Raw genomic sequence first — 13,263 nt, 5'->3', positions numbered from 1 at the left:
GCTCTGGACAGTTCCTGACACGGACAGATGTCAGCAGAGAGCACTGTGGTCAGACTGAAAAGAACTACACAACTTCCTCTGTAGTATACAGCAGCTGATAAGTACTGGAAGGATTGTGATTTTTTTTAATAGAAGTAAGTTACAAATCTTTCATTTTTTGGCATCAGTTGATTTAAAAAAAAAATTGTTTTCCACCAGAGTACCCCTTTAAGCATAATACTTGGCTAAAAGGTTACATTCTTGTTGTGCATGATCCCACTCTTTCCCTTCATCTTTATATTCTCTTTAAATGTATAAAAAATATATAGTGTCACTCACTGCAGTTTTTGGTGCATTTTTTAGCCAGTGCCAGAAGTGGATTGGCTCAAAAATCTAAATGAAAGACTGCCACTAAAACTGTAGTGACCGCTACAGATGAGCACCACCCTGCCCGCACTGCTGGTATAATGATCTGGCGAGCCATTATATACGACCGTCTGTTACCCCTAGAAGTGATACGAGGGCCCCTACCAGACATGTGCAGCACTCCCTGCAGCCATGTGTTGCCTCTCATGGCAGGGCTTTTAACAGGCATTTTTCAGCAAAATAATTATTGTCCACACAGCCAGTGTTTCCCAGAAATGTTTTTGCCGTCTGCAACACTGGACTTTCCAGTCACCAGATTTATCACAAAGTGAACCTTTTTGGTGAGCCATATTCAGCAACCTCCGTATGTGCGGGATTTACAGGCCCAGCTGTAAATGCAAGATACCATACAGAACCTGTACACCTCCGTGCCCAACCACATCTCCTCTTACATCCAGGTTAGAGAGGTACTAGATGAACTGATGAATATCCCCTTACAACTGTGTCTCTTATATAATACTTTTCATTCTTTCTAGGCTATATTCCTTGACAAAGGTTTTTTCATACTTGACTCAGTTGGTAGAAGTTATGACTGCTTTAGGGTATGTTCACACTGCGGAATTCCACGAGTAGAATTCCGCGCTGTGAACATTACCATCAGTGTAAATGGATCTTCTACGAGACCCGTTCACACTGCGGAATTTCAGCGGCGGACAATTCTGCCGCTGAAGTTGTTCCACGCAAACACTGCTTAACATGTATGTGTCTAGATTAATGCTGTATTAGGCCAGATTCACACAGGGAAATCTCCGGACGGAATTTCCACCGAGGATCCCACAGGTGGTGCTAAGACCATGCAAATTGCATTGCCATCCCCATAGACGGCAATCTACTCAGAAATGCATTTCTGTCTATGAGGAAATTCTGTCCAGAGATTCCACAGTGTAAGTCCGACCTTACTCCTGTCTTGTGGTCCTCTTCAGGTGTTAACCTCCATTATTATTATTATTATTAATATATATATATATATATATATATATATATATATATATTATAGACAATGACCAATAATATAAATATATATATATATATATATATATATATATATATAGATTTTTTTTTATTTTTAAGAAGTTACAAGTTCTATTTTTATAGATATTAAAGGGGTACTCCGAACTGTTCCGAACGCTGGAACCAGCAGCTCGTGACGTCATAGCCCCGCCCCTCTTGGCGTCAAGCCCTGCCCCCTTAATGCAAGTCTATGGGAGTGGGCATGACAGCCATCACGCCCCCTCCCATAGACTTGCATTGAGGGGGCAGGGCTTGATGCCATAGGGGGCAGGGCTATGACGTCATGAGCTCCCGACGCCGGCTCCAGCGTTCAGAACAGTTTGTTCAAAACGCTGAACAGCGGAGTACCCCTTTAAGGCCAAATGGGGAGACTTATCAAAACCTGTCTAGAGGAAAAGTTGCTGAGTTGCCCATAGCAACCAATCAGATCGCTTCTTTCATTTTCAAAAAGGGCTCTGGAAAATGAAAGAAGTAATCTATTGCTATGGACAATTGGTCAACTTTTCCTCTGCACAGGTTTTGATAAATCTCCCCCATAGTTCTGAATATCTATTCTCATTATAGATATTCTGCATCCAATCACATGTGTTTTTGAATATAGATAAGTTTGTTTTTGTGACCATAATAACCTAATAAATATGTACAATATATGTATTAGCCAGTGAGTAGTAATAAGTTCACTACTAATATGGTGCTTTATTCTTTTGTTTCAGGAAGGACAGTTTTGGGTCGACCCAGAAAAATGTTTTTTCCTGATGACCTGGAACAGAATGAGCACACTAGCTTGTTGTCTTCCTCAACTCAGGACCCAGTATCTGCGGCATCATCTATGCCACCGTCTCCTTCTGGACACTACCAAGGGTTTGGTCAGACGATAACCCCTCAAACTACACCCACATCTGCTACAATTCCAGAAGAACTGTACAGCGCAGAGTCCCCTGAGGTGGAGGAAGATGTCCAGGTGCTAGCGCCAGAGCCTGATGAGGTGGAGGTATCACATGTAGGCTCCTAAATCATAGGAAACCATGCCAAATGTTCTTATGACTTGAAAGCCCCTTGTGGGGAAAATGGTGCCCAAGTGGACATCTGCTGCTGTAACAAATCAAGGTCTGGATGACGTCTAGTTTGGGCAGTTTTTGGTTTTATGTATTTTCTATGTAAGCGTCTGTGTTTTTAAACTGGCTAAAGAGCGAGTGTCCATGTAAATAAACACCAACAGCTAAACAGATATTTGGACCTTTTACCCCACTACTAAAGGTATTTTAAACCAACCAGCTCACTTTGACACTTGTACCAAATGCATCACATTAAGCTCCTATGTATAACATTCAGCTGCTGTGGTTGTTTTTAAAACCCATTCTAGATTTTACTGTGCATATTGGGGTGAATAGATTCTCCAGCACATGTATATAACATATAGGGTAGGCCGCAGCCACAATTGGAGAGGCTTCACCAAGATGGGTCAACTTGCCAGTACTAGATACAGTGCCTTTCCACCTTCCAAGCTATCCACAGTAATGAGGTTATCCACTTACCCTATGAAGCTATTACACGACCTCTGACTTGTAGATGGTTTTTCCTGACCTAGTGGACAACTCCTTCAAGTTTTCAGAATAAACTTAAGCAGAGTTATGGATACTAGCCAGTCTCAGAAACTGCCAGATTTATCACAGTCTCTCAGGCTGTTTGGTAAATCAGGCATATCTTTAGATACCAGTATTTCCCAACCAGGGTGCCTCCAGCTGTTGCAAAACTACAACTTCCAGCATGAGTTACAGTGCCTTGCATAAGTATTCTCTCCCTTGGACTTTTTCCCATTTTGTTACTGTTATAACACCTTAAGGACGCAAGGCGTGCATGGACGTCCGGCACCTGCTCCCGGTCTATGAAGCAAGCTCAGGAGCTGAGCGCTCATCATATTGGGATTGTCCCTGCAGCTATCAGCAGCCGGGACGCATGACTAATGCCAGACATCACTGATCAAGATCATTCCCGTCATTAACTCTTTAGACGTTGTGATCAAAGTTATTTGCGGCATCTAAAATGCAAAAAATCGAATCCCAGCTGATCGGAACACAGATGCTGAAATCGTGGGGTCCCGATAAGCTGAGAGGACAGTAGGAGGGTCTCTACCTGCCTCCAGCCCATCCGTTCAGTGCTCCAGGAAGCCATGGCAGCCTGGCGCATTGAAGCGAGTACATGTATGCACTCTAAAGATTGCATATAATAGTCTCCTATGGGGACCAAAAAAGTGAATTAAAGGTAAAAAAAAAATTTAATAAATGTGAATAAGCCGCTGCCATAAAGGGGTACTCCGCCCCTAGACATCTTATCCCCTATCAAAAGGATAGGGGATAAGATGTCAGATCGCCATGGTCCCGCTGCTGGGGACCCCGGGGATCGCTGCTGCAGCACCCCGCTATCATTACTGCGCAGAGCGAGATCGCTCTGCACGTAATGACGGATAATACAGGGGCCGGAGCCTTGTTGTGTCACAGCTCCGCCCCTCGTGACGTCACGGAAGGGGGCGTGGTGGTCGTCATGCCTCCTGCCATAGACTTGCATTAAGGGGACGGGCCGTGATGTCATGAGGGGCGGAGCCATGACGTCACACTGCTCCGGCCCCTGTATCGCCCATCATTACGCACAGAGCGAACTCGCTTTGTGCAGTAATGATGGCGGGGTGCCGCAGCGGCGATCCCAGGGGTCCCCAGCAGCAGGACCGCGGCGATCTGACACCTTATCCCCTATCCTTTGGATAGGGGATAAAATGACAGGGGCGGAGTACCCCTTTAAGTTTAAATCACACACCCTGTAAACAAAAATAAACACGTGATATCACCACGTGCATAAATGTCAGAACTATTAAAATATAGTGTGAATTAAACCACGTGGTCAGTGGCATATACCTTAAAAAAAAAAATACCAAAGTCCAGACTACATATTTTTGGTCACTTAATATACCATTATAAGTGTATAAAAACCTATCAAAAAGTCCCATCAAAACAAAAACTACAGATCACTGTGACCAAATGAGACCTCACACATACAAATTTTCATACAAAAAAAACTTTTTTTTTAAGTAGTAAAACAAAATAAAACCTATATAAATTGAGTATCGTCGTAATCATATGTAATAAAAAATAAAGATATGTAATTTTTACCGAAAAGTGAACTGTGTAGAAACAGAGGATACCCCCCGTAGATATGGTGATAATATGAGTGATGTCATTAGAAAGTACAATTGGTGGCGCAAAAACAAGCCCTGAAATGGATCTGTCAGTGGAAAATTAAGTTATGGCTATTAAAAGGCGAGAAGGAAAAAAACGAATGTTCAAAAATGAAAATTCCCTGCATCCGTAAGGTGTTAAACTGGAATTCAAATAGACTTTTACCAATGGATCAACACAACATGCATAGTACTTTGCAAAAGACCTTTTAGGCTATGTTCTCACGGCAGAATTTCTGCACAAATTCTGGATGAAAAATTTGCAGTGAATTTCACAGAAATGAATTGCCCATTTGCTTCCAAGGAATTCCTGCAACGGTACAGTAGAATCCGATTGAAGTGTATTGGCTATAAATTCATGCAGAAATTCTGGCGTGTGAACATAGCCTTTACTGTGACAAACAATAATAAGAACAATACAATAAGCATCTGTTGGATGCATAGGTTTTGCCACCATAGCTGTTGATCTTTGCAGCTCGCCCAGAGTTACTATGGGCCTCGTGGTTGCTTATCTGAATAATATACTCCTTGTCCAGCTGGTCCGTTTGGGTGGATGGCCCTGTCTTGGTCGGTTTGGAGTTGTGCCCTCTTCTTTACATTGTCTGATGATAGATTTTATGGTGCTCTGTGAGATGTATAAAGCTTGGGATATTTTTTTATACCTTATCCCTGATCCGTTTGGTGAGCTCCTTTGTCTTCATGCTGCTTTGTGTCAAGTAATGCTCTAACAAACTCTTAGGCCTTCACAGAACAGGTGTCTTTGTACTGAGATTAAAGGGGTACTCCACCCCTAGACATCTTATCCCCTATCCAAAGGATAGGGGATAAGATGTCAGATCGGCGGGGTTTCACCTCAGGGGACCCCCGCAATATAGCAAGCAGCACCCACCTGTAACTGCTTCCGGAAGCGCTGGAGGCTCTCAGGCTAATTCCTCCCGACCATGGGGACAGAAGATTGTGACGTCACGCTCCGCCTCCGTGTGACGCCCAGCCCCCTCAATGCAAGTCTATGGGAGGGGGCGTGACGGCCATCATGCCCCCTCCCATAGACTTGCATTGAGGGGGCGGGGTGTGACGTCACATGGGGGCGGAGTCGTGACATCACGATCTTCTGTCCCCGTGGTTGGGAAAAATTAACCTGAGAGCCTCCAGCGCTTCCAGAAGCAGTTACAGGTGGGTGCTACTTGCTATATTTTATAGACCCTTTCTCCCTCTGTATCAGTCTGCCATTTTTTTTTCTGTATGTACAAAACCAAGGGTACTATAAAAATCATAGTAATAATATGACTTGTAAAGGAAATCTTTGTTAGGGGATTGACAGTAAAGGGGGTGAATACATATTCACTCAATACTTTTTCAAAATTTTGCCTACTTCCAAATGATTCACTAATCTGTGTTGGTCCATTACATTAAAGGGGTTATCCACCATAAGGTGATTTTAGTACGTACCTGGCAGACAGTAATGGACATGCTTAGGAAGGATCTGCGCTGGTCTTGGAGCTAAATGGCTATGTCATGAGATTACCATAACACTGTGGCTAGCTTTTTGTGAACTTGTATTTCATGTTTGACTTATGTTTTTTTTTTACTACAAATCCCATAATTCCATTTTCCTCCCTCCCTCCCACACATCGGCCACCCCACCCATTGAAACAAAAGACCTGTGGTTTTCAATCAGGGTGCCTACAGCTATTGCATTACTTGCAGATTGCTCTCTCCACCCATTGAAGCAGACAGGCTCCCTGTCATCAGCTCAGCCACATTGCAAGGTCTCGGCCACATTGCAAGCTGGGAAAATCTGAGACAACAGTCATTTTGTATGCTGTTAAAAATAAATATTGGGGTGAAAATCACAGAAGAATTGTGAGAAAACCATCACACACAGGTAAAGACACTATATCATGAACAACACTGACTTTACAGCCCCTGTAGCATAGTCAAATAAATAAAATACTGGAATACTCCTTTAAACTACAATGAAATAAATCTGAATCTGTGAATGTACCATGATGAAATGTAGAAAAGAATGTGTGTGCGCCTTATGCATGGTACATCAGGAATAAAGGGTGTGCACACAGGTGGTACATTCTCAAATCGATTCAAGTGATACCACACCATGTATACCACAAGGTTTTATTCACACACCTATTTGTTGCACAATTTTCTGTGACTTACAATCCATTCCATGAATTTCTGTAAGCTCCATTTAGATGAATGACAGTCAGACATTTGTGCAACAAATCATTTTTATTACCTTTTATTGATTCTAAGCCACAGAAGAAGGATACTTGGACTAACAATTCTTTACAAAATGTCCTTAGTAAAAACTCATTTGTGCCAATAAGTAAAATAAATGACTGTTCATCCCTCCTTTACCATCTACACTGTATTGTAATATAAAGGTATTTTATTGTATGTATATATTGCTGCTGTATTCAGTGTAAGCTCAGTATATGCAGCGCTTCGCCAATCATTTAAAGGGGTTCTCCGCTGCTCAGCGTTAGGAACAAAATATTCCGAACGCTTAGAGCCAGAGCCGGGGACTTGTGACGTCACAGCCCTACCCCCTCAATGCAAGTCCATGGAAAGGAATGTGACTATCGACACGCCCCCATCCCATAGACTTGCATTGAGGGGGCGGAGCATGAAGTCACAAGCGCTGGCTCTAAGCGTTCAGAACATTTTGTTCTTAAGGCTGAGCAGCGGAGAACCCCTCTAAAGCACAGATATTTTGTAAGGGTTGAACTGTTACAGGAAAAAAATGGACCCTATTATTTCTCATCTTGGGAGAATAAGCCCCTCTTCCTATAATGAGGTTGTCTTTTAGACTACCATTTACATGCTACAGTTGTACATATAATTTAGACTGTTAGGGCCCTATTATGGTGGGCGGGGGGGGGGGGGGGGGGTAATTATCGGTTGAACGGGCAGATATCACCCTGTGTAACAGGACTAGCCATCAGCCAACGAGCGAATCGCTTTGATCTGTTCAAAAATCATCAGCGGTCAGCTGCACATCTCCTCATGTGAAAGGTAATGTACAGGCAACAACTAAATGCAGGTAAGTACCGCACTAAAGATCCAGCGATCGTTCATTTTCAGTGAAAATCCACACACATTATGTGAAGCTACATGTGTCTGGGGCTATCACTTAGGAGAGGCTCCAGCACTCCCCAAAAGGGGGGCATTTATTAATACTCTCTAATTCTTAAACAGTACAAACTTAGGACCTGATTTCTAAAAGTGTCTCTCACAATTTGATCCATCTGTTTACTGCTAGTTCTAAGGTTGCATTGTTTAGTCTTAGTTTAGACCAATTATAAGTCTGCTTACTTTAGGCAAAAACTTTGTGCGACAGGGCATTGCATTTTGAGTCCTGCACTCTTTTCTGGCAAACTTACCCCCTAGTTGGATGAACACATTGTCCTATATCTTTTGTGGTACTATGCATAATAAAGGTGTCAACATTGTCCTGCTTTACAATTCTACCACAACAGCCACAGTCTCTGTCCACTAATGGTAGAGACTGGCAAAAAGGTGGAGATCCTGGACATGTTTGTCCCTTAAAGAGGTACTCCGTACCTAGACATCTTATCCCCTATCCAAAGGATAGTGGATAAGATGTCTGATTGCAGGGGGTCCTGCAGCACCCAGCATTGGTTTAGAACACTGGGTGCCGGCGGCGGGGGTTGTGATGTCACACCACGCCCCTCAATGCAAGTCTATGGGAGGAGGGCGTGGTGGTCGCCACGCCCCCTCCCATAGATTTGCATGACGGGGCGTGGTCGTGACATCACAACCCCCGCCGCCCGCTCCAAGTGTTCGGAAAAGAATGTTCCCAACTAAGGGGCAGTGGAGTACCCCTTTTAAATCAGTTACATTTGGGACCCTGTAAAATGACCCTATTGTTATATCATGTTTTTTCATAGTGCCAATAATATTAATGAGAGGTACTGAGAGCTTCTTGTTCTTTTGTTATGTTCTTGAGTTAGCACAGTGGAAGCTTAGACTATCTGAATGTATTACTGTTTGGTATGTGTTACCTATCATTTCATGTTCTATGGATAGTATTTGTATAGTTCAGTTGAATAGTACCCATTACTCGCATTGTGTGAGCTCGGTTAAATCTTGTTTGTACTTGCATTTAGAATTTTATGTCTCAAATATTTGCACTAGCATTTAACCATATAACATATCCCATGGAACATTATTTTTTCCTTCGAGCATGGCTTTGTTGCTCATAAATCTACTGCAATCTTCAAAATAAAGCAGAACCTCAGTTTATTGAAATGCTTCTTGTCATATGGTCATTAAAAAAAAAAATACATTGCTACCAATAACCCGCTTATGTCTGCAGTGAGTACTGGGATTACTCTAAAATGGTCTCTTCATCTACAGTCATGGCCGAAATGTTGGCACCCCTGAAATTTTTCAAGAAAATGAAGTATTTCTCACAGAAAAGGATTGCAGTAACACATGTTTTGCTATATACATGTTTATTCCCTTTGTGTGTATTGGAACTAAACCAAAAAATTGAGGGGGAAAAAAGCTAATTGGGCATAATGTGACACCAAACTCCAAAAATGGGCTGGACAAAATTGGCACCCTTAACTATTTGGTTGCACACCCTTTGGGAAAAATAACTGAAATCAGTCGCCTCCTATAACTATCAATAAGCTTCTTTCACCTCTCAGCCGGAATGTTGGACCACTCTTCCTTTTGCTCCAGGTCTCTCTTATTGGAAGGGCGCATTTTCCCAACAGCAATTTTAACTCCTTAACGACGCAGGACGTCCTGCTCCGGCTTTATGGCCTGCGCCGGCTCCTGCGATATAACGGGTCGGTCCCGGCGGCCATCAACGGCCAGGACCCGCGGCTGATGCCCTGTATTAACCCTTCAGACGCGACGATCAAAGTTGACCGCCGCGTCTGAAGTGAAACTGAAAGTATCCCGGCAGCTCAGTCAGGCTGTTCGGGACGGCCGTGATGAAATCGCGGTGTCCCGAACAGCTTACAGGACACCGGGAGGATCCCTACCTGTCTCCTTGGTGTCCGATCGGCAAATCACTGCTCCGTGCCTGAGATCCAGGCAGGAGTAGTCAAGCGCTGATACCACTGATCAATGGCCTGTTAATACACGCCAGTGATCAGTGTAAAAGATCAGTGTCTCCAGTGTTATAGCCCCCTATGGGAACTATAACATTGCAAAAAAAAGGTGATTTTTTTTTAAATATAAATGTGATTTAACCCCTTCATTAATAAAGTTTGAATCACCCCACTTTTCCCATAAAAAAACAAACATATGAGGTATCGCCCCGTGCGGAAATGCCCGAACTATAAAAATATATCGTTAATTAAACCGCAAGGTCAGTGGCGTAACGGAAAAAATTCCAAAGTCCAAAATAGCGTATTTTTGGTCACTTTTTATACAATTAAAAACTGAATTAAAAGCGATCAAAAAGTCCGATCAAAACAAAAATGGTACTAATAAAAACTTCAGATTACAGCGTAAAATAAGCCCTCAAACTGCCCCATAGGCAGAAAAATAAAAAAGTTATAGGGGTCATAAGATGACATTTTTAAACATATAAATTTTCCTGCATGTAGTTATGATTTTTTCCATGAAGTACGACAAAATCAAACCTATATAAGTAGGGTACCATTTTAATCGTATGGACCTACAGAATAAAGATAAGGTGTCGTTTTTACCGAAAAATGCACTGCGTAGAAACGGAAACCCCCAAAAGTTACAAAATGGTGTTTTTTCTAAAAAAAAATTCGCACAATGATTTTTCTTTCCGTTTCGCCGTGAACTTTTGGGTAAAATGACCAATGTCACTGCAAAGTAGAATTGGTGGTGCAAAAAATAAGCTAGAATATGGATTTTTAGGTGAAAAATTTAAAGGGTTATGATTTTTAAAAGGTAAGGAGGATAAAACTAAAATGCAAAAACTGAAACACTGAGTCCTTAAGGGGTTATGATCTCTCCACAGGTGTTCAATGGGATTTAGATCTGGACTCATTGCTTGGCCACTTCAGAACTCTCCAGCGCTTTGTTGCCATCCATTTTCGGGTGCTTTTTGACGTATGTTTGGGGTCATTGTCCTGCTGGAAGACCCAAGATCTCGGTTACAAACCCAGCTTTCTGACACTGGGCTGTACAGGGCGATCCAAAATCTGTTGGTAATCCTCAGATTTCATGATGCCTTGTACACATTCAAGGCACCCAGTGCCAGAGGCAGCAAAACAACCCCAAAACCTCATTTAACCTCCACCATATTTCACTGTAGGTACTGTGTTCTTTTCTTTGAGGCCTCATTCCGTTTTCGGTAAACAGTAGAATGATGTGCTTTACCAAACAGCTCTATCTTGGTCTCTTCTGTCTACAAGATGTTTTCCTAGAAGGATTTTGGCTTACTCAAGTTCATTTTGGCAAAATGTGTCAGCAGTGGGATCCTCCTGGGTCTTCTGCCATAGCGTTTCATTTCATTTAAATGTCATTGGATAGTTAGTGCTGACACTGATGCTCCCTGAGCCTGCAGGACAGCTTGAATATATTTGGAACTTGTTTGGGGCTGCTTATCCACCATCCGGACTATCCTGCGTTGACACCTTTCATCAATTTTTCTCTTCTGTCCACGCCCAAGGAGATTAGTTACAGTGCCATGGGTTGTAAACTTCTTGATAATGTTGCGCACTGTGGACAAAGGCAAATCTAGATCTCTGGAGATGGACTTTAACCTTGAGATTTGTTAATATTTTTCAACAATTTTGGTTCTTAAGTCCTCAGACAGTTCTCTTCTCTTTCTGTTGTCCATGCTTAGTGTGGCACACACAGACAAACACTACAAAGACTAAGTGAACTTTTCTCCTTATTATCTGCTTTCAGGTGAGTTTTATATTACCCACACCTGTTACTTGCCCCAGGTGAGTTTAAGGGTCTATTCACACGTACAGTATTCTGCGCAGATTTGATGCACAGGATTTCAAGCTGTATTCAGTCATTCAGTTTACATTGAAAGCTGCAGCAGAAAATCCTGCGCATCAAATCTGCGCAGAATACTGTACGTGTGAATAGACCATAAAAGAGCATCACATGCTTAAAACCATCTTATTTTTTCACAATTTTGAAAGGGTGCCAATAATTTTGTCCAGCCCATTTTTGGATTTGGTATGACATTATGTCCAATTAGCTTTTTTCCTCCCTTTTTGGGTTTAGTTCCAATACACACAAAAGGAATAAACATGTGTATAGCAAAACATGTGCTACTGCAATCCTTTTCTGTGAGAAATACTTTATTTTCTTGAAAAATTTCAGGGGTGCCAACATTTACGGCCATGACTGTAAATGTATAAGGTAACTTTCTATCTCAGATTAAGATGATCAATCATGATAGACTTTTCTTGCCTCCTCAACTATTAAGTAAAGCAGCAAGAATTGCAGAGTTTAGTGTGCATGTTTTTGGGGAGAAAAATTGCTATGTTGTGTATAGTAGCATTATGGGATTGTACAAAATGAGAACTAGGCTGCTTTTTTTCAGTAAATGTGCTACTCTAGCCCATTGTTTCTGAATGGTGTTAAAGCTTAGTCCCATCTAAGGCTAATTTCACCAAAGTATATCCTCACATATTTAAATAAATACAGCATGTGCTGCTTTCATCATCTTTGTGGATAGAAAATGCATACTAAATTCTTACTGTCCTACGTATTTCATCTGTTTATCAAGGTGTAGTTCAATTTCCTGTCTAGAAGACATCCCATTTACTGTACAGAATTATGGATGAAATACATCAATATTTCAGATCTGTATTAGAGATGTATGCCTTAAAGGGATACTCTGGTTAAAAACATCAGATGTCTGATCATGGGGGTCCCGCCGCTTCCATTCACGGCTATGGGAGGAGGCGTGACTACTACGAGCATGGCCTGACGTCATGATAGCAGAAGCTCCAAGCTTCCGTGTTCCGGATGCCAGTTTCGGGACCCCCGCGATCAGACATCTCATCCCCTATTCTTCTGATGGGGGATAAGATGTTTTTCGCCAGAGTACCCCTTTAAAGCCCATTAAAGGAGTAGTGTAGTGAAAGATAACTTATACCATAGCCAAAGGATAGGGGATAAGTTATGGATTGCAGGGGTCCAAGTGCTAGGACCCCCTGCGATCTCCTGAACGGGGTCGCGGCAGTGTGCACGGAGCTTCGGCCCATAGAGATACAAGAAGGGTGCGTGTCGGCCATGGCTTCCTGTGGGGGTCGGAAGAGCAGCTTACATTAAACTGCCGGTGCTCCGTTAAGGAGATCGTGGGGGGTCCCAGCGGTCAGACCTCTAGCGAACTATACTTATCCCCTATCCTTTTGGATAGGGGATAAATTAACTTTTCACTGCACTACTCCTTTAACATAGGCAGAATATCAGGCAAAAGAGCCTTCGTAGGAACATGTGTAAAAGGGCCAGCAGTCATCCGACAAAAGGACAAACACATGTTCGGCAGTTGATCACACCTTCTGTGCATCTGATTACAGATGGGAAGACCTTGGCGAAAAAAAGAGAAAATGGGGAAAAAGTTTCTGGAAAAATTGGAGAAAAAGTAGGGTTTAAAATATTTTTATAAGATGGTA

General features: G+C 42.4%; 1 protein-coding gene across 2 annotated transcripts in view; it reads left to right on the top strand.

Annotated features, from left to right (window-relative positions):
- Positions 1–3,741, top strand: part of TMEM184C (transmembrane protein 184C) — a 35,297-nt gene extending 31,556 nt beyond the window's left edge. For both annotated transcript variants that reach the window (XM_056562836.1, XM_056562835.1), the window contains exon 10: positions 2,130–3,741. In XM_056562836.1, the coding sequence (XP_056418811.1) occupies positions 2,130–2,428 (299 nt within the window). In that variant the 3' untranslated portion in view covers positions 2,429–3,741. The remainder of the gene's footprint in view (positions 1–2,129) is intronic.
- Positions 3,742–13,263: the final 9,522 nt, after the last annotated feature.

The sequence above is a fragment of the Hyla sarda genome, chromosome 1 (assembly GCF_029499605.1).
Source record: "Hyla sarda isolate aHylSar1 chromosome 1, aHylSar1.hap1, whole genome shotgun sequence".
NCBI lineage: Eukaryota > Metazoa > Chordata > Amphibia > Anura > Hylidae > Hyla > Hyla sarda.
Note: the sequence above shows the minus strand (reverse complement) of the source record. Positions and strands in the feature narration are given on the sequence as shown.